The 20,730-nt window shown below is 36.1% G+C and overlaps 1 protein-coding gene across 2 annotated transcripts in view; it reads left to right on the top strand.

Annotated features, from left to right (window-relative positions):
* The window catches only part of LOC135222016 (SLAIN motif-containing protein 2-like), a 198,619-nt gene that overhangs the window by 78,340 nt on the left and 99,549 nt on the right, over window positions 1-20,730 (top strand). For both annotated transcript variants that reach the window (XM_064260142.1, XM_064260141.1), the window contains exons 7-8: window positions 3,381-3,623; window positions 6,296-6,483. In XM_064260142.1, coding sequence (XP_064116212.1) covers window positions 3,381-3,623; window positions 6,296-6,483 — 431 coding nt within the window. The remainder of the gene's footprint in view (window positions 1-3,380; window positions 3,624-6,295; window positions 6,484-20,730) is intronic.

Genomic DNA, 20,730 nt, shown 5'->3' with positions numbered 1-20,730 from the left:
GTTTCTAACTAGTTCTATTTGCTGTTTTACATTTCCTAGATCATTGTATTCTTTTCTACCTGTTAGGCTGGGTAACATTTAGTGGCGTTGTGATAAAATTGTTGATTATCCTTGCTTTTTGCATTTATCATTTTATTTGTTCTGCAGTTTTGTGTGATTTTTCTTGTAAACCTTGACCAGTTATTGTTCACTTTTTAAAATTTTTTTTTTGGACTTGTGGCAAGTTTTATCTAACCATGCATATTTTTCTGGGGGTCTGTTTTGAACTAGTTATAACTTGTTTGTCATGAGGCCAGAGTCTGTGAGTTTGTTGGCACCTCTGACCAATGTTTGATTGCAGTGACATCTCAGTTAAACAGCATATACCCTGTGTCACTATTCAATAAACTACATTTTAAAACTATTTTCCCAGTTGGGAATTAAATAAATGTGAATGGTCAGCCACGAATAAGGATGAAATTAAAGATAACTCCCATTCTTATAGAAAATGAATAAAGCACTCAAAAATGTGTTTAAAGAGTCCAGAAAAATATTTATATAACTTTTGACATTGAAGATCTAGATGGTTCTTGTCATTATACTTTAAAAAGGTGTAGAAACCCTTATACAGCACTGTGCCTGTAAATCAAGGTGCTATTAAAAGCTATAATGGAAGTGCTTGTAGCTCATAATAGTTATAACCTCGATAACAGCTAGATAGCCAAACTTGTACAAATTGTGCTATCTTTGACTTACCCAAGGGCTCACATCAATAAACTTCATAACTCAGTTGTTAGAGCCTGTGTTCTGGCACTCCACTAGAGAGTATTCTGAGATCTTTTGTTATTCATATTATTTACTAGTGGAATGAATGGTTACCCTAGAAAGTAACATAGTCCACTATGCAGACTGCTAACTGTTTTGTAGCTATTAGTTCCCCTATTATGTTAATAGAAGTTGTTGCTATCCTCATCAGATTCAGGAAGGTTTGGTTTGGTAACTGGTTTAGAAAGTGGGGCATTCACATTTCCTATTCTTTTTAGCATTTGGTTCTACCGTAAGTAATATGGTAAAAGACTGCAAGATCTGCAGTTTACGTAGTAATATGAGGCACTTGCTGTTATCTAGACCAGTAGTTGAATTTTCATATTATAAACTCTAGCAATTTTTTTATGTTCAACCTGTGGGGATTACATCGTCCAGTGTTCCTTGCATTGCACATCACTGACAGCATTGGAGGTTTTTGTAGTATCTCATCATCACTAGTTACATTTCTGCCTTTTACTTATCATCTGCTCTTTTATGTATCTGCCCACCCAGCTCTTTCCTTCAAAATTTTCCCACCTCATTTGGCATACTGGTCTGGTTAGATCACTTTATGGTAATAGGTTTTGGTTTGTTATGCAAATGAGAGCATAGAGATTTGGTCTGTTTTATAGCTCACCAGTTATTTTAGACCAGCTTGGTTCACAGGTGGAAGTGCTTCTTTTCTGATCATGGAACTTCGAATAAGAACCTTGAATATGATCTGTGGGTAGGAACTCATTAAATAGCAGAAAGCAGTGATTATGAAATATGAATGTAAATTTTGAAGTTAACCATTATCAAATAGTTTCAACAAATAATTCCCTTATTAATCTTGTAATAAATTTAGTGATTCATTGAATTTAGAACCATATGTAACTTCAACAATAAATTTTTTTTTTTTTTTTTTTTTTTTTTTTTACAGTAGCTAGTTACCATAGTAACATTTATGATATAAATTTACTGTTGCAGTTTTGGACGAATGCTCATCATCATAGTACTAATAAATTTTGTTTATCGATTATTTTATTTATGATCAATTATTGAGAGATGCAATTGCAGGCTAAGATAAGCAATCATTTGAATAAATTTAACACCATTTCAAGTTATGGCTAGCTGAAGCTTTATATAAAGTGAGCTGGCATCTGCTAATATTTCCCAACTAGAAAGAACCAGAGGTCACTTTCAATACCCATTCATCTAAATAGTAGATTCTGAAGACAAGAAAGAAATTCGTTCAGACATACAAAAGTAGATATGTTTGTGTGTTCAGTTGGGATTTCTTGACGTATTTACGAAACTTTGATTCGGCCTTTGACAACTTGGAGCCCGTCCAAGGATATAGGGCCTGAGTAACATTATTAACCCTTAAGAGCAGGGCTAAAAAGTCGATATGCAGTACCCCTGGCTCAGGAAGCTTAGAGGTCAGCCAGTTTCAGAAAAAACACATCAATGGAAAGAGGAAGACATGAAAATGCGAAAGGATTAAGCAAAAGTATTCTAAAAAAAATTTCCCAACTTCTACAAGAAGTTGAAAAGGACTATTTACAAACCCTTGTGGGGCCTCTGTTACAAAAGAGTCACAAACTTTACCAAGTCATATGTATTTTCTCTAATAAATTATTTTATTTTATTTTGTGAAGTTATAATTACAGCTATACAATATCAAAACAGATAAGAACTAAAATCAGTACAAATTCTGAATACAGTATACATTTTTGTATATGCATCTTACTCAGTAATTAAATAGGTATAGTTTCTAAGTACTATAGCTATTTAATTATTGGGTAATTATCAAAATTTCATGTGTGAAATACATAAATTTACTGAGATTGAAGATGCTGTAATTTTTGGATTAAATGTCTTTTCTGATATTTATTTGCACTTTTCTTTGCAAAATTACAATTATAACTGACTTACTATAGTAAAAGATAAGAAGTAAAACCAACAGCAACCCCTGGGTATATTTTTGAGCAAATTTATAGAGACATCATGTGAGAGAGAGGCAGTACATGCTTCCTTGAAGTCAAGATCACAACTAACTCATGAGCCAACTGCTTCATTGATCTTGGCTCGTCTAAAATTTGCAATGAGTGAATTTATGGGCTATAAAAGTATTGGAACCTCTTTCCCGCCCAATTCCTTCACAATGATTGTGCATAATATTGATGCTCACCAAAGAGAAATGTTATCTTAAATATAAGAATAAGTATTTTCCAAACATTATATCAGTCTACAGCGATTCTCAAAAATTCCCTTTTTTACTGAATCGATTTGTATTCATGTTACCAGTCTCTGTATTGACCTTTTTTGTTTCTGGAAATCCATGTCTAAGAGTACTTTTTCACCGAGCCATTTCTCCTTTTTTAAATTTTTTTTTCTCTCATGTTATCAAACCTTGTACATAAATATATCATTTATGGATATATTATTAGAATGATAAATTTAGTTTTATATTTGTACAGTAATTTATAAGCTTTTAAGCTTAATCACCTAATTATGGATCAGGGTCTTTTTTTATGTATAACATTTGAGTGATGTTTATATTTTTAGTCATGATATTATTGTAATTTACAATTACTTTCTACCATATACAGGTATGCGTTCAACTAACACTGGTATACCATATGCCTCTGGGGGCTCAGGTGGTTCAGTAACTAGCTCTCAAGAAGATCTCTTAGCAGCTCCTCATCCTGGTGGTAGCCCTCGTCGACCTGCTCGCAGTCTCCAACCCCCTCGACGCTATACTGCGCAGAACACTCCTTCAAGGGAGGGCTCTGATCTCTCTACGCCTCCAGATAGTCCCTACAACTCACAGCACAATCTTCAAGTTTGTAATGGTGAGATTTCAATCATTATTTCCTACAGTATTTTGTTGGGTTTACTTTCATTGCAAGTACAAGTGATATTTTCACCAAGAACCTTTTCTCGCAAACAGTTGCAGGGCTAAGTAAGTTGTATGCAGAGTTTGAGTCTTTTAATACATATATAATTGGTACTTATTTTATACAGTGGACAAACTTTTGCTTTAAACTTGGAAGCCTTACTTTTTGTTTAAAGAGGGGTAAAAATATCTTGCCATCCCTGAGGGAATGAGAATCCTCTAAGCATGGTTAAGGCCACACACCTTCTACCCTCCCATTCAGTTTGAACCATTGATAAGAAGAACAAGTTCTGTCGTATTTTTCTTTTTACCAAGATTTTAGCATGCAGTGACCTTCCACATGAATTTTATTACTATTTCTTTGGCTACTTATGCCACTGCATGTGCTTGGCAACTCCTCTTCCTCCTCTGTCATTTCTTTGAGTTATGACCATCTTCGCTAGAACCTGAAGTCTTAAAGAATTACTTCAGGCAGGATTGTACATATCTATGATATAATCATTCCTATATTCATTATACTGTCACTATCAGAACTATATGATAGTTCTGTCCACAGATATCACTACCATTTCCAAATAAAAGCATCTGTATTTATTGCCAAGAGAAAGCTCATTCTCACATGTCATTTTGATGGTTTACTTAAGGTTTACATCTTGTTCTGAAGGTTATCCTGTAAGTTGGAAATCAAATGTTGTCATTTGTTTCTAGAATGTAATAAAATCTCCTTACAGTGATGGCGAAAATGTAATGCCTATTACGAATTGCCTAATTAGAACCAAAAGAATTATGACTTGAGGCAAGTTGCATGTCATGGACAAAACCTTTTAATACATAAGGACACAGGTTCGGCACAGTGAAAGGGTAAATCAATGCTCTGGCTCATTACTCTTCCTGGAGCACCTGCTTCTGTGCCTCTCTGTGCTTGGTGAGAATCCTCCTCTAGGTGCTTCTTCCACTTCACACACATTACTTAGGAAATTGCCCTTCTTCAGAGGATTCCTCCACCGTGAACTCATTAGTATTAGAAGTGTACCTATTGAACTTGCCCTTGTCAGTTTCCCTATGTTGTGTTCTTGGAATTGGACTTCTGAAAGATATTTCCTGTTTTCTTTTGTGAGTTTCAGACATTGCTTTCACCTATCCCAAAACATTTTGCAGCCTGTACAACATAGAAAACTGTAGCTATAACCTGCAACTCAGATTTAGCGATACATTCTCTTAAGACCTGTTCCAGTTCATTAAGGATAAATGAAAATTCACTTTATTTTTACTTATGGAAGTCTTCCATTGAGAATTACAAAATTTTGACCAAGTCAGTAATTGTAATGCAGTTCTCAGTAGATGTATGATAGTTAACTAGATACGGTAATACCTTGAACTTATGCGAGGTTAGGTTTCAGACCCCCTCGTGCAATGGGGAATTTTTGTATAAGTTAGGCACGGTCTCAAAAAATGCTAATAAATGCTTGCTTCTAGAGTTTGAAAATGAAATATGACCCTAATCATACTCCCTAAGTATTAAGCTAACTTTTAGATGAAATTGAAGTTACTTAATTTTATATAAAATTTACCTTAATACATCACCCTTAAAAAAGAAGTAAATGGTTGGTAAAAATATAGGAGTGTGAGAAGAATACATTCATACTTTTTCTTTCTGCTTTCCCCCTTCCGACTGATCTATTTTCAGAAGTCTTCTCAACCTTGTTTTTAAGAAATTCTTTTTTCTGTCACTTTCTCTTCATTATGAAATTCCTTTTCATGAGCAAACAGTGCTTTTTGTTTGGACTAATGCAACTCTTAGTTATGTGTATGTTTTAGAATGGCACATTTACAGTTCTAGATGGCAAAGGGAAAATTAGATCAATTTGCAATTGTCTACCGCTAACTACAAATGAGAGAGAGAGAGAATTACGTAAAATTTGTTGACCTGTCTTGGGCAAAACTCCAGCTTTGGTATACCTATTCTTTCCCGAAAGTGGGCGGGACTAGTTACCTACACCAAAGCAAAAGAGCACTACCATGGTTTTCAAAATTTATTGTTTCGAGCTGCCGTCAAGTAGAAACTAATAGCTATGTAATTACTTGGTAAGTATATATATAAAACCTTATTCTATTATAAAAATGTCATATTTGTCTGATTCTTGAATTGGTGCTGTATATTTTTTATCTCTGGGTACAATGTGATGAAAGGGCCAAATGATCCAGTTCTTAAGTGCAGAGAACCTAAATCTACATTGAAAGTAAAATAATATTTTGATGTCCTTATTTCAACCATTCACAAATATCAGCTCATGAATACAGTATAAATAAATATCTTATTAAAATCTGTTAATTTTCATATGTATTTTAGACACATGACCATTAGATTTCCAAATAACCACATTTATTGGATAAAATTGATTTTTTATAGGCAAAATCTTTCTCAGTTCATTACACATGATAGTTATTCCTTTAGAGAGTAAAGTGTTTCTTGAACAGTGTTTTATGATTATAGAGTCTCTTGTTTTTTTTGAATACAGCTTTCAAATCTGATTGTACCAAAAAAGAATTCATGTATAGTAGTAACTTAGTTTTCTAATATATAAATATAAAGTACTTGGGTGATATCAAGATTACATGTTTATACAGGTAGGAGTGGTTCACGGCTTCCAGGTGGATTAAATAGAGGTTTTGGTGGTAGCGATCCACGTTTATTAGAACATACCACCCCTAGTAGTAGTCGGGGAGCTTCCCCTGCTAGATCTCATGATTCCCCCTTGGCATCTCAATCTGATGTTCGACAAGTTCCTAGAACTTCAAGACTTCAAGCTCCACAGGTTAGTTAGATACTTTTTTCTGGATGTACTTGAATGTATATGCAAGTGTGTGAATTGATTCTACAATGCACCTTTTGCTTGACTTGTCGTATGGCATTGTATACAAGGAAAATTGTTGTGCAGTATGGCTGAAAGGGTTTCATTGACAAACCTTGGTGAAAAGTAGTTACAATGCCCAGAGAGTTTTGATCAGGAGTTACATTTGTGCTTCAGTAGAAATAGAAGTATGTTCGTACATGAGACAAATCACAGACTGAACTGTGCTTAATTCATGGAAAAGCAGAATATGCCAAATGGTATATTTCTACTAAAGGAAAAGACGTGAGGCACGCAGGTACGTCCTTGTTGCTCTCATGGGAGCTAGATTTAAAGCCCTTATACTATTCTTTTCTTAGCATGCTTAGCAAGTAATACCTAAGTAAAGTGTTGACATAGTACCATTTTCACTCTAAGTTCATTTTACGGAGTAAAGTCTGTAGATAAAAGCAGTAGACTGAGATTCACATATTTTATATCTGTAAGTAGACTAAAGAAACATTGGAAAAAGTACTTTTTGTTGTTGTGTAATTGGCAAAAGCATTGCCACATTTCAAGGTATATTTTTCAGTTTTCCCTTTCTTAAGAACTGCAGTGTCAGTCCCTCCTGCCCTCCACTGCAGTCATTTGTCAATAGTTTTTTGTGTACTATTAAAATCCTTATCTTTTAGGAAACATGTTATATTTTTTTTAAAGGTAGATCACAAATGAAGTGCATATCATATAAAAAAACAGACATTTTTAATCTATAGTTCCTGGCAGCTCAGACTAAATATAAATATATACAATTAAATAACAACTGCCACTCCTCCAGTGGCAGTTGTTATTTTAAAAAAATAATAAGAATTATGTTGTTATTTTGGTATTTAATAAAAAAAAGTATTTCATGCTAAAAATTAATTTTATTTTTTCAAAGAAACCCCTGTCGATTTACAGAAAAAAAATTAGTTTCTCAAAAAAGTAATTGCTTTTGCTTATAGTCAGTCCCTCAGGTTGTTGACTGAATCATTCAATGTGTACTCTGAGGATTATGGGTTTGTATTTAGAAAATCACTTTTGTTTTGAAAATCCCACATATGTTTCATCACAAACTTATTACTTTAGCATAATCATAGTTTGAAGAGCTTACTTAAGCAAGGGACATGTTGAGTTGCTAACACTTTGATGAGATACACCAGAAGGGACAAGGGAGCTCTAGCCACAAAAACAAGTTTTTATGTAGGAAAACCTATTTCTGGTAGCTGTTGCAAGCCCTCAAAGGAGTTACACTTTCATGGTCCCTCAGGGCTCCATAAGACAGATCAATCAATTTCAAAGAAGTGTCTTATAGTTGGTCTCGGCCAGAATAGTGCTAGTTGGCACAGTGATAGTATACAAAGGACTCAGGAGAAAAGGGCTCTATCTCTCATCCCACAATGACTGCCTTGGTTTTTCTTTCATCCTACTTGTGCAGATGTGACAAGTGTGTATATCAGCTATCATCCTCATAGCAGACTATGTCTGAGCAAGATAATTGTTCACCCATGCCTTTTTGTTTTTTTTGGGGGAAAGTGGATGAGTTTGGGGACTCACAATACCAGCAATAGGTTTTTCCTATTCGAAAACCTGTTTTCTGATAGTGTAGCTGTTTTCCATCTTCATAAGATCACAAAAGAAATTGATATGTGATGAAATGGCATAGTTCCTAATAAATAAATCCCAACACCTAGATAAATATTTGGTCTGAGGTTTATGTTATCACAGGTTATCAACCATTTTTTTTATTTGGGATACCCACTAGGGTTTTGCAGTAAAGAACAGAAATCAACAGAAAAACCTATATATGTACTAATATTCTATGTGGTTCTTAGGAGACTTGCCTAATAATGTTGGGTCTGGCTGTGGGATTTTTGCACCATCCCCGACTATATCCTAACATGACCACCACCTGTATGGCAGTAGTGTTTTAGGAAATTTTGACCCCAAGGTAAATTCACAGGTTATCAACCATATTCCTTCTTTTCGATACCCTTTAGGGTTTAGCAATAAAAAAGAGGAAACTACACAGGAACCTATACGACCTTGATATAAAACAAACTTATGATACTTCATTGTATGTATCCGTGAATGCGTGTTTTTGCAATGAAGCCCAGGTATATTTATACCCTTTGCCCCTTAAACTACTGTCAAATGCTGATAGTAACTGCCCATTTTAACAGTTCACTGCTTAATTTGATAGTTCTAACAAAAATATACCATAAATTATAATTTCAAAATAATAAAAAAAAATTATTTCAAACAGAAACACAACCCAAACCATCCCAAAACCCCAAGAATCATCTTTAGCAACTAATTCTTACCCCTTTTATAAGTAAGCATAGTATTTTTCATTCATAGTACCATTTTGTTTTCTTTGTAGTAATAAAGCTTATATGTACTGTATATTTATAGTACAATGGTACCTCGACATACGAAAGGCTCAGTTTACGAAAAACTCGAGATACGAAAGCAAATACGAAGATTTTTTTGGCTCTACATATGAAAATAGTTCAAGTTACGAAAGGTTGTTGCTGTAAAGTCCCGAGATTCGCCTGGACCACCGAGAACAATTTTAAAACTCGCGCTCCGCCGACTGAGTAAACTCGCCACCATCCTCCCGCTCTCCCATTGGTTCCTGATGCTAGTCACCCCATAAGATCCTGCTCTCCTATTGGTCAGCATCTACCCCTTGTGCTCTATGTATTCTATTGGTAAAAGGATGCTGTAAATTGAAAAACTTATTCATGCAATACATTTGATAAAAAAAAAAAACATTAGGTAAAGATAGAATAAAGAATAGAAATGAATGGTTATTATACTGTTTGGTAGCTTCAGTAGTTGAAGAGAGATAATGAAAATATATGGCTTATTGTGTGCTAGGAAAAGTGATTGCTTGGCGATCGTTCGGTACTCGTAAGTGCTGGATGTAAACAGAAGTTTGGACTTTTTTTTTTTTTTTTTTTTTTTTTTTTTTTTTTTTTTTATTATTATTATTATTATTCTTATTATTATTATTATTATTATTATTATTATTATTATTATTATTATTATTATTATTATAGTTAATGGTTACTTAATTATTTGAAATGAGTAAATACAATACATTTAATGAAAAAAATTGTGAATTAGATATCATAAAATATAAAATAAATCAGACTGCTGTCATCGAAGCCAACAAAAACATATTTTCTAGAATTCTTCTTCTGTTTTAATATTACGTATATGTTTCATTATAGCTGTCAGTGACTCGGTATCTCCATTAGGTAAAGATAGAATAAAGAATATAAATTAATGGTTATTATACTGTTTGGTAGTTTCATTAGTTGAAGAGAGATAATGAAAATTTATGGCTTGCTGTGTGCTAGGAAAAGTGATTGCTTGGCGATCGTTCGGTACTCATAAGTGCTGGATGTAAACCGAAGTTTGGAAGCTTTTTTTATTTTTTTTATTGTTTATTATAGTTAATGGTTACTTAATAATTTTTGAAATGAGTACATGCATTACATTTTTAATAAAAAAAATTGTGAATTAGATATCATAAAATATAAAATAAATCAGACTTCTATCATCGAAGCCAACAAATACGTATTTTCTAGAATTATTCTTCTGTTTTAATATTACGTATATGTTTCATTATAGCTGTCAGTAACTTGGTATCTCCATTAGGTAAAAATAGAATAAAGAATAGAAATTAATGGTTATTATACTGTTTGGTAGTTTCATTTGTTGAAGAGAGATACTAATGAAAATTTATGGCTTACTGTGTGCTAGGAAAAGTGATTGCTTGGCGATCGTTCGGTACTCGTAAGAGCTGAATGTAAACAAACAATTGGAAGGTTTTTTTTTGTTTGTTTGTGTATTATAGTTAATGATTAATTAATAATTATTTGAAATGAGTACATACTGATTATTTATACATTTTATTGGGATATTCTAAGCTTTTAGCTTCCTAGGTTTAGATGTCAGAATCATAGACTAGGCTACAGTAGCAACTGCTAACATAGGCTAGGCTTATTGCTAAGGGACATATGCAGTAAAAATGGAGTTGAACATTAAATGCAGTTGAAAATTACTCAAGTATGTACAGTATTTTGCCTTTTTGGAGTCTCATTTCTTCCGTTGGATCGGCGTCGTAACCCTAGAACGTGATGTAGGCCTGGAAATATAATTTACTGGGGTGTTTTTGTAGGGCTTGGAACAGATGAGGCATTTTACATGTAAAATGCGGTTCAAGATACGAAAAACTCATGATACGAAGGCCGCCTCGGAACAGATTAATTTCGTATCTCAAGGTACCACTGTATAAGCAAACAGTACCTGTAAAGAAAGATACTGTACATATAGCTTTGTTGTTAATAAATATTATAAACTGCAGGACATAAAAGCTTCCGCATAGTGTTTAGAGTTGAAAGCAATGTAGATTTACAAAGAAAAAGACTATTGATTTTATCATGTATATAGTGTACTGTTGTCTGTCTTGTCTTGCATCTCTTTATCCCATCTTCTTGGTGAATAATAAAAGTATTGTTAGTAACGTTACAGCTGCAGGAGAAACGGCTGATTTGCTAAGAACAACCAAATTGCATTTCAACCAACCTACAATAGTAAACAATCACAGTAAACCCCCTCTGTATTCAAAGACTCGCATATTCACGGATTCCTCTATGGGCCTTATCGCGGGAAAGTCACCTATTTGCTCTGTTTTTTTTTTTAAATATCCCCATAGTACTGTATTTTCATATCAGTTTCAACATAAAATGCCCTTTTTGTATAAAACTATTAAAAGAACCATTTATGTATAAACATTTTTAGTGGATTTTTCTTTAATTTTAACTAACAAAATAGGCAGTTTCAAGTTTTTATAAGGGTTACGAGTATTTGCGAAATCCAGCTATTTTCGGGGGTTTTCTGGTGCGTGTCCCCCGCGACACTGTACCGTGGTTATGTTACAAATGGCGTTAAGTAAAATAGAACTGATATGTATTTACATTATATATACAGTGTGGCCTCCCTTAGTCACGGATCAGCAGCCGCGGGATCAGCTAACCAGGGGATTTTCCTTGGACCACTTCTCAGTCTCTATTGCTGGTAGTAGGCTAAACCTCGCCCATGGTCTGATAACAGCAACATGCATGAACAGATTCACATTATGATATTAACTGACAATAAAGGTAATCAAACCATTCTCACCTTATATATTATTGGCATATCTTCATAATATATAGCCTGTTCATGGAATAATTACACATCATTGACATCAACTTGTAGTTGAGTGGCTAACAACGAAATGTAAACATTAAGTTACATTGCTTCACAGCAACCTTTGTCATTCATTATCCTTTTAGAAATGTTAGTAGTAGTGCAATTACAGTAGTAACAGTTAGGAAAACATTAATTTTCAATTCGAACTTCATTATTGTTTTGGTAGAACGTAATCAACTTCTCCGAACACTGCAGTCATACAAACGATAATTGTCATAGATTATTGTATTGTTGTTTGTGATCGGCACAAAGCGTAAACGTAATAAAACCATTTTTACCTCATATATTATTGTCATATATTCATAATAAAATGCATATTTTACATAATATTGGCATATCTTCATAATAAAAATCATCTTCAAGGAATAATTTCTTGGGGAAAGCATTTTTCAAAAAACAAAAATACACTTTACAAGTTTACAGTATACATTGATTACTTTATTTTGATGAGATTACATTAATATTACAGTATGGTACTGTAATCGGTACAGTTACTATATTTTTTATCATAAATGTGTATTCATTCATGAAAAAAAAAATGTATGATCATCGTGACGCCACCAAACCTACAGTCTTGTTTGTACGTACTATTTTTACACAGTGTGATAGTGGTTACACCGTTCTACAAACTACCGACGTATTTTACATAAGTATGCTCTAAACTCGTATCATAAATCACTTTACTTACTTTTTTTGGAGCCCAAATAGTATATCATGGAAAAATAACGAAATCGCGAATTTTATCATAGAGCAAGATTCAATAATTACTGTACTTACATCTTTCCATGCTTAAATACATTTTTATGAAGAAAATTATTTACTAATTTTCAAATACGTACTAATATGAATGAATGTGAATAGCAAAATATTGATAAAATGCTAAAATAAAATCCCACAAAATCACAACCCTTCTCTCTCTCTCTCTCTCTCTCTCTCTCTCTCTCTCTCTCTCTCTCTCTCTCTCTCTCTCTCTCTCTCAGTATCCAGTAGTACCTCGAGATACGAAAGGCTCTACTTACGAAAAACTCGAGATAACGAAAGCCAATGCGGAAAATTTACTGCTCTACATATAAAAAGTTTTCAAGATACGAAAGGTTGTTGCTGTAAAGTCCGAGATTCGCCCGGACCACCAGAGAACAATTTTAAAACTCACCGCGCCGCCAACTGAGTAAACTCGCCACCATCCTCCCGCTCTCCCATTGGTTCTTGATGCTAGTCACCCCATAAGGTCCTGCTCTCCTATTGGTCAGCATCTACCCCTTGTGCTTCAAGTATTCTATTGGTAAAAGGTTGCTGTAAATTGAAAAACTTATTCATGCAATACATTTAATAAAAAAAACATTAGGTAAAGATAGAATAAAGAATAGAAATGAATGGTTTATCATACTGTTTGGTAGTTTCAGTAGTTGAAGAGAGATAATGAAAATTTATGGCTTACTGTGTAAAAGTGATTGCTTGGCGATCGTTCAATACTAGTAAGTGCTTGATGTAAACAGACGTTTGGAAGCTTTTTTTTTTGTTTGTTTATTATAGTTAATGGTTACTTAATAATTATTTGAAATGAGTACATGCAATACATTTAATAAAAAAAATTGTGAATTAGATATCACAAAATATAAAATAAATCAGTCTGCCAACAAATAGGTATTTTTTAGAATTCTTCTTCTGTTTTATTATTACGTTACGTATTACGTATGTTTCATTACAGCTGTCAGTAACTCGGTATCTCCATTAGGTAAAGATATAATAAAGAATAGAAATGAATGGTTATTATACTGTTTGGTGGTTTCATTAGTTGAAGAGAGATATTAATGACAATTTATGGCTTACTGTATGCTAGGAAAAATGATTGCTTGGCGCTCGTTCGATACTCGTAAGAATGTAAACAATCGATTGGAAGTTTTTTTGTTTTTTCTTTGTTTGTGTATTATAGTTAATGATTAATTAATAATTATTTGAAATGAGTACATACTGATTATTTATACATTTTATTGGCATATTCTAAGCTTTTAGGCTCTTAGGTTTAGATGTCAGAATCATAGACTAGGCTACAGTAGCAACCGCTAACATAGGCTAGGCTTATTGCTAAGGGACATATGCTAAAGTCCTAATATATGCAGTAAAAATGGGGTTGAACATTACATACAGTTGAATATTACTCAAGTATGTACAGTATTTTGCCTTTTTGGAGACATATTTCTTCCGTCGTAACCCTAGAACATGTGTTTTAGGCCTGGAAATATAATTTACTGGTGTGTTTTTGGAGGGCTTGGAACGGATTAGCCATTTTACATGTAAAATGTGTTTCAAGATACGAAAAACTCATAATACGAAGGCCGTCTCGGAACGGATTAATTTCGTATCTCGAGGTACCACTGTACTTATCTCTTAATGAAATAAAACAGCAGCTTTTCAAAAAAACCTTATTTTACTTACAGAAAAAACTATAATACTGATCTCTTATTATCATAATAAAAGAACAAGATGGTCTCCGACATTTGTAAGTACGTACATGTGTTACCATATTTTTATTCTTTCTGTGATTTATTTAAACTGTGCTTCAATACAACTTTTATAGTTGACTCAATGATTATCACATATAACAGTTTACAAGAGAATATTTTATCACTAGTCAACAGTTACTCTTGTCCTAAGCTGCTCTCTCTCTCTCTCTCTCTCTCTCTCTCTCTCTCTCTCTCTCTCTCTCTCTCGTCTCTCTATCTCTCTCTCTCTCTCTCTCTCTCTCTCCTCTCTACTCTCTCTCTCTCTCTCTCATGAAATAGGAATCTCTCAATGAAATATGAATTACTCTATCATAAACTTTTATGTACAAAGTTATAGATGATAATAATTCCATTAATAAATTAGTTTCTTTTAGCAGCTAAATTATTTTCCAAAATAATTCTTTCGTAATAAACGTCCACCAGCTGATTCTCAACGTAAACAAGACAAAAATAGGTTTTTATTATTGTATTTTGCTGTTTGTACATTAATATTATAGTTGGGTGCTGCAATCATTACAGTAAGTCATGTTTTTTTTTTTTTTTTTATAAGTGTGTTCATTCACAAAATAGGTATAAGTACCTACTTGTAGTTTTGTGCAGCAGCCAAATCATGAAAATAAAGAGGAATTGAAAAGTTTTCTTAGGATTTTTTGACAATTTTTCAGCTTACAACGATTTTCGGCTTACGACACATCTCGATATTGGAACCCCCGTCGTAAACTAGGGACTGCCTGTATTTTAATAAAAAATACTGAACATGAAAGAACACATTTTAGTTATTGTTTTCCAACACCGCGCCAGTACAAAACGACTAAATAGTACTCAAGGTCATATGATGAAATCAAGAGGAAATAGCAAACTAAATGTCTATGCTTTTACACAAAAAATTGTGCCATCTACAAACGAAAAATATAACTAGATTTAGTTCACAACAAGACCTATTAAAGTCATGTTTTGACCTACAAACACTTTGTGTAACGAAGTTTAACCTTGTCTTATATAAATAGAGTATCTAGAGATTGGTTTACACTAACTTAGAGCAAGAAAATCGCTCTGAATTGAGCTAAATATGGTGAAATAAACTTATCTCGTAATCATCCCCAGTTGATTTCTAAACCAAAACATTGATCACTGTCTGAATTATATAATACATACTATTAATTATAGGAGAATAGTAGCTATATAATATTACTGGATACAGTGAAGAAAAGCATATTTTTTTAAAAGATCTATGGAAAAGATGCATAATGTTTGTTGTGTTTGTATTCTATAATACAATACTAATAGAGAATATTACATATTCGGCACTAGATCTGGACAGAAACCCTGAAAGTGATACGTATACTGTAGGCTAGGCTATTGTATATGTAAAGATATATACCATAGTGTACGCTAGGCTAACTTATTAGTGTTATTCAGTTTCCCTTTGTACTGAATTGTCATGAGTCAGTCTGTATTGAACGTAGAGAATCAGTTGATACAGAAAACCCCCAAGCATTTGCGACTCAATATATTTGTTGATCCACCTATTCGCGGAGTTTTCTACGGACCACATATACAGTATTAATACCCTGAACTTATGCAAGGTTAGGATCCAGACCCCCTGGCACAAGAGGAATTTTTGTGTAAGTTGGCACGGTCTCTATAAACGCTAATAATGCTTACCTCTATAGTTTGAACACTGAATATGACCCTAATCATGCTCCTTGTATCAAGCTAAGTTTTAAACATAATTAAAGATATTGTAATTTTATTTAAAAGTTAGCTTAATACATTACCCTTCAAAAGTGTTCTTGACCACACTTTGTCCTAGTTCCTCACTGGACGAGTGGTTGTTGCGCTCGGCTGCCAATCCGGTGGTCCGAAGTTCAAATCCCGGCTCGGCCAACGCAGATTCATTGGAAGTTATTTCTGGTGACTGAAATTCATTTCTCGATATAGTGTGGTTCGGATCCCACAGTAAACTGTAGGTCCCGTTGCTAGGTGACCAATTGGTTCCTAGCCATGTATAAAATTATCTAATCCTTCAGGCCAGCCTTAGTAGAGCTGTTAATTGGCTCAGTGGTCTGGTAACTAAGATATACTTAACTTTTTTCTGAAATTCCTTTTCATGAACAAACAGTGCTTTTTATTTGGACTAATATAAGTCTTAGTCATGTAAAAATAGATCAATTAAAAATGATCTACCACTTGGCTTGAACATCAGCACAAAGAAGAGCGAGATCATGGTTGTGAGTAAGGATGATGATTGGGTGCATATGAAGGATATGACAATCAGAGGACAGGAACTCAAGCAAGTTGAGAAGTTTGTTTACTTGGGAAGTGTGGTAACAGCAGATGGGAGGCAAATTGAAGATGTACAAAGAAGAAAATTAGGAGCAGCAAGAGCTTTTGAGTTCTGAGAAAGAACATTTGGTCAAGGCATGAAATCAGCTTGAAAACTAAGATGAGAATATTCAATGCAGTAGTACTACCAGTCCTGATGTATGGCTCGTCCACCTGGGCACTGACCAGAACAGAGGAGAAAAGATTGGATGCTTTTGAGATGAAGCTGCTGAGAAGGATACTTGGCATTAAATGGGATGATTATGTTAGAAATGAAGACATCAGGGTGAGATTGAGGCAAAAGCCAGTCATTACCAGGTTGAAGAGGGGAAGGCTGAAATGGTTTGGACATGTTGAGAGGATGGATGGGAATAGAGACCCCAGGAGAGCACTGAGAGCAGTACAACTAGGAAGAAGACCGCTGGGTAGACCAAAAACGAGGTGGATAGACGTAATTGTCAGGGATCTTGAGGATGAAATCCAAAACTTAGAGGAAGCAAGGGAAATGGCTCGGGATAGAGACAGATGGAGAGGAACTGTATCAGCCTTATGCCACTGGCCAGTGGGGGGAAGATAAAGTAAGTAAAGAACTTACTATAAAACCCCCACATTTTGGGACCACCTTGACGTGGTGAGGAAGCTCTTGAACCTCAGGAATTTCTCCCTAGGTTCGAACCCAAGAGTCCCATATAATATATATTTTTGGGTTAATATTTGTTGATTTTTCCATTTTTGTCAAAATTTTCCAAATCAAATAAATAAGAAAACATGTCATGGTTTAACATAGAGTTAAATATACCAAATTTGTAACTAATTTGTATTTTTCATAACTAACAAACCTGAGGTCTTAACATTAGGATTTACTAGCGCCAAGCTGGAAACCGGTAGAATTAAAATTACACTTGTGAGATCCAGGGACTAATGGCATCTATACCAGGTCACGGGGCATGTATACCCAGAATGCCCACGGCTACCTGTGACCCATCAGTTATATTTCTAACCCAGTTTAGACTGCTAGAGGGGTGGTTCGAGGTGGGCCTTTAACTGTTAAGACCTCAGGTTTGTTAGTTATGAAAAATACAAATTAGTTACAAATTGGTATTTGTTCATACACGAAACAAACCTTCGGTCTTAACATTAGGATAGACTTACTATTGGAGGGAGGTAAGTCCTCTACAACTGACTGGGAGTTTGCACCAATTATCCATTTCCGAATATATAGGGAAATTCTAAGAGAATGGACAATGAACCTAGGACCAAAGATATAAGCGGATCTATTGGTTTCCTCCCACTGGGTGTAGATACCATTCTACTGTTTACTCTTGTTCCTTGCGACTGGATCCACCTTCACCCCCTCTTTTTCCTTATTATCCAGAGGGTGTGTTGCTACTGAAAAGTATATCATCAGCTAAGATAGCTTCACAGTATGGCTGACCAATTCACCTGCATCTAGTCCGTTCCAGCACATGACGGTACTCTCCTTCATATTGCCCGTAGTTAAAGGAGTAGGAAGAAAGTAGTAAAGAAAAAAAGACAGTCATCCCATTCATTCTACTTTCATACCTTCATCTTAGACTAGACGCAAACTGTCCCGCCAGGGCACTGGATGAACTATATCACTTGTTGGCGCCGCCACCACTGGACCCAAGGAAAGGTGTCCAAGGATCTATGGGCAACATCTTTCAAATAAAATGAGGTGAAAGTTGTTTGGCGCTTCCACACGCCAGCTTTCAGAATTTTATCCACAGACATGTTCTTAAAATTAAAGGCCAGGGAAGCACTCACACCCCCTGATGTCATGAGCTCTAGCTCCCACCTGGCTATCTGACCCTCTGTCTTCTGCAGTATAAGCATTTCTGATCGTCTCCCTTAGCCAAAATGATATTGTATTCTTGGACACTTCCTTCTTGTTCCGTCCTGTACTTACGAACAACCTCTGGCACCCCGGCCCGAGGTGCCTTGTTCTCTTTAAGTACTCCCTTAAGTGCCCTGACGGGGGCACAGGAGCATTTCAGCTTTGTCGTTGTCTACAAAAGTCTGCCAAGGAAGGTATGGTAAAGGAGTCGAATCTGCCGTCTACTATTGTTGGATTTTGGGTCTTTGCCACGAATTCTGGGACAAACTCACACACCATTGATCTCCAACCTCTCGAGTGCTTTATGAGATATGAGAGGCCATGTAGCTCCCCCACCCTTTTGTTGAAGCCAGGGCCAATAAGAAGACTGTCTTCAGGGTCAGGCTCCTATCCGTGGACTGCCTTAGTGGTTCGTAGGGGGTTTTTGTCAGACTACTCAGTACCTTGGTCAGATCCCAATCTGGGGCTTTTAGCTCCTTTGGTGGGCATGACTGTTCAAAGCTCCTCATCAGCATGGCCAACTCCCATGAAGACGATATGTCCACTCCTTTCATTCGTAAGACTGAGGCTAGAGCAGCCCTGTACCCCTTCACTGCAGATACAGACATATGTTTTTCTGTTCTGAGATATATCAGAAAGTCTGCTAACTGCTGAATAGTGGTACCGAGTGGAGACACGTTCCCTCTACGACACCAATCACAGTATGCTGACCACTTCCCTTGGTATACTGTCGCAGATGATTTTCTGATATTAACCTGCCATCTGAGTTTGCTGCTTTCTGCGAAAACCCTCGCTCTCGGAGGAGATACTTGACAGTCTCCACCCGTGAAGCGATAGGGACTTCACCGACTAGTGTACCTCTCCCCACGTGAGGCTGACACAGAAGGTTGCTCCATGGAGGTAAACTAATCTCTTGGCACATCTACTAGAGTTCCAGTAGGTCTGGAAACCACTCTGCTTTCGGCCATAACGGGGCTACCAGGTCATCTTGAGGTTCTGAGACCGCATTACCCTGTTCAGAACTGACGGATTAGACAAAATGGAGGAAATGCGTACATGTCCAGATTGTCCCAGGGGTGTTGTAGCGCATCTTCTGCTACTGCCTCTGCGTCCGGGACTACTGAACAATACACTTCCAACTTTTTGTTGTACCTGGTTGCGATAGGTCTATGATCGGTCCTTCCCACAACATGAGCATCCTGTCCACTACCTGTTGGTGTAGGGACCACTCCTTTCCCAGAATCTGATTCCTGCGGCTCAACTAGTCGGCCACTATGTTTCTTTTTCCCGGAATATACCTGGCCTTGATGTCTACCAGGTTCTCTATAGCCCACTGGTGAAGTTGAACTGTCATCACATGTAACTGCCGAGAAACTAGGCCTCCTTGCTTGTTTATATAAGCTACTACTGTGGTGTTTGTCTGACATCAATACCACTGAGTGTCCCTTTACTCTCTCCCTGAATTCTTGTAGAGCCAGGAAAGCTGCTTTCAACTCCAGCACGTTTATATGGAGTTCTCTGTCCTTGCAACTCCATTTTGCTGACACCATCAACTCCTCCATATGGGCTCCCCAGCCTTCTAGTGACGCATCCGAGAACAGCAAGAGGTCTGGGGAGGATTGTTGAAGGGGGACACCCACTGTTGTCGTCGTCCACCCACCACAGCAAGTCTTTCCTCACTTCTGCCGACAAGGGAATTTGCTCGTACGGGTGATCTACTGTTGGTGACCAAAACTCCTTCATCCTCCATTGTAGGGACCGAAGGGTAAGTGTTCCTTCCTTGTGGTACTAGCTTCTCCAAGGGAGGTTAAGGATTACCCACACCACCTGCCACTGTCTTGCTGGCGTGTGTTTCTTGCTTTCCCAGAAAGGCATTACACCACTTGTTTGCATTTCTCTACTCTTTGGTCTGTCGGGAATACTTTGCTGTGTTGTGCTATCACCATTCCCAGATATTCCAAACGTTGACTTGGATCCAGCTGCGACTTCTGCTGATTCACCACAATACCTAGGCTGTGACAAAGCTGCAGGAGGGCCGCCCTGTCCCTGAGTAATTTCTCCCTGGACTTTGCTATCACCAGCCAATCGTCCAGATATCTTATTAGCCTGATCCCCTGAGCATGCGCCCACGCCGACACGAGGGTGAACACTCTTGTAAAAACTTGAGGAGACGTTGTCAATCCGAAGCACAGGACCTTGAACTCGAAAGCTTTCCCTGCAAGACTGAAGCGGAGAAATTTCCTTGAA

Source organism: Macrobrachium nipponense, chromosome 3 (assembly GCF_015104395.2).
Source record: "Macrobrachium nipponense isolate FS-2020 chromosome 3, ASM1510439v2, whole genome shotgun sequence".
In the NCBI taxonomy this organism is placed as follows: domain Eukaryota; kingdom Metazoa; phylum Arthropoda; class Malacostraca; order Decapoda; family Palaemonidae; genus Macrobrachium; species Macrobrachium nipponense.
Note: the sequence above shows the minus strand (reverse complement) of the source record. Positions and strands in the feature narration are given on the sequence as shown.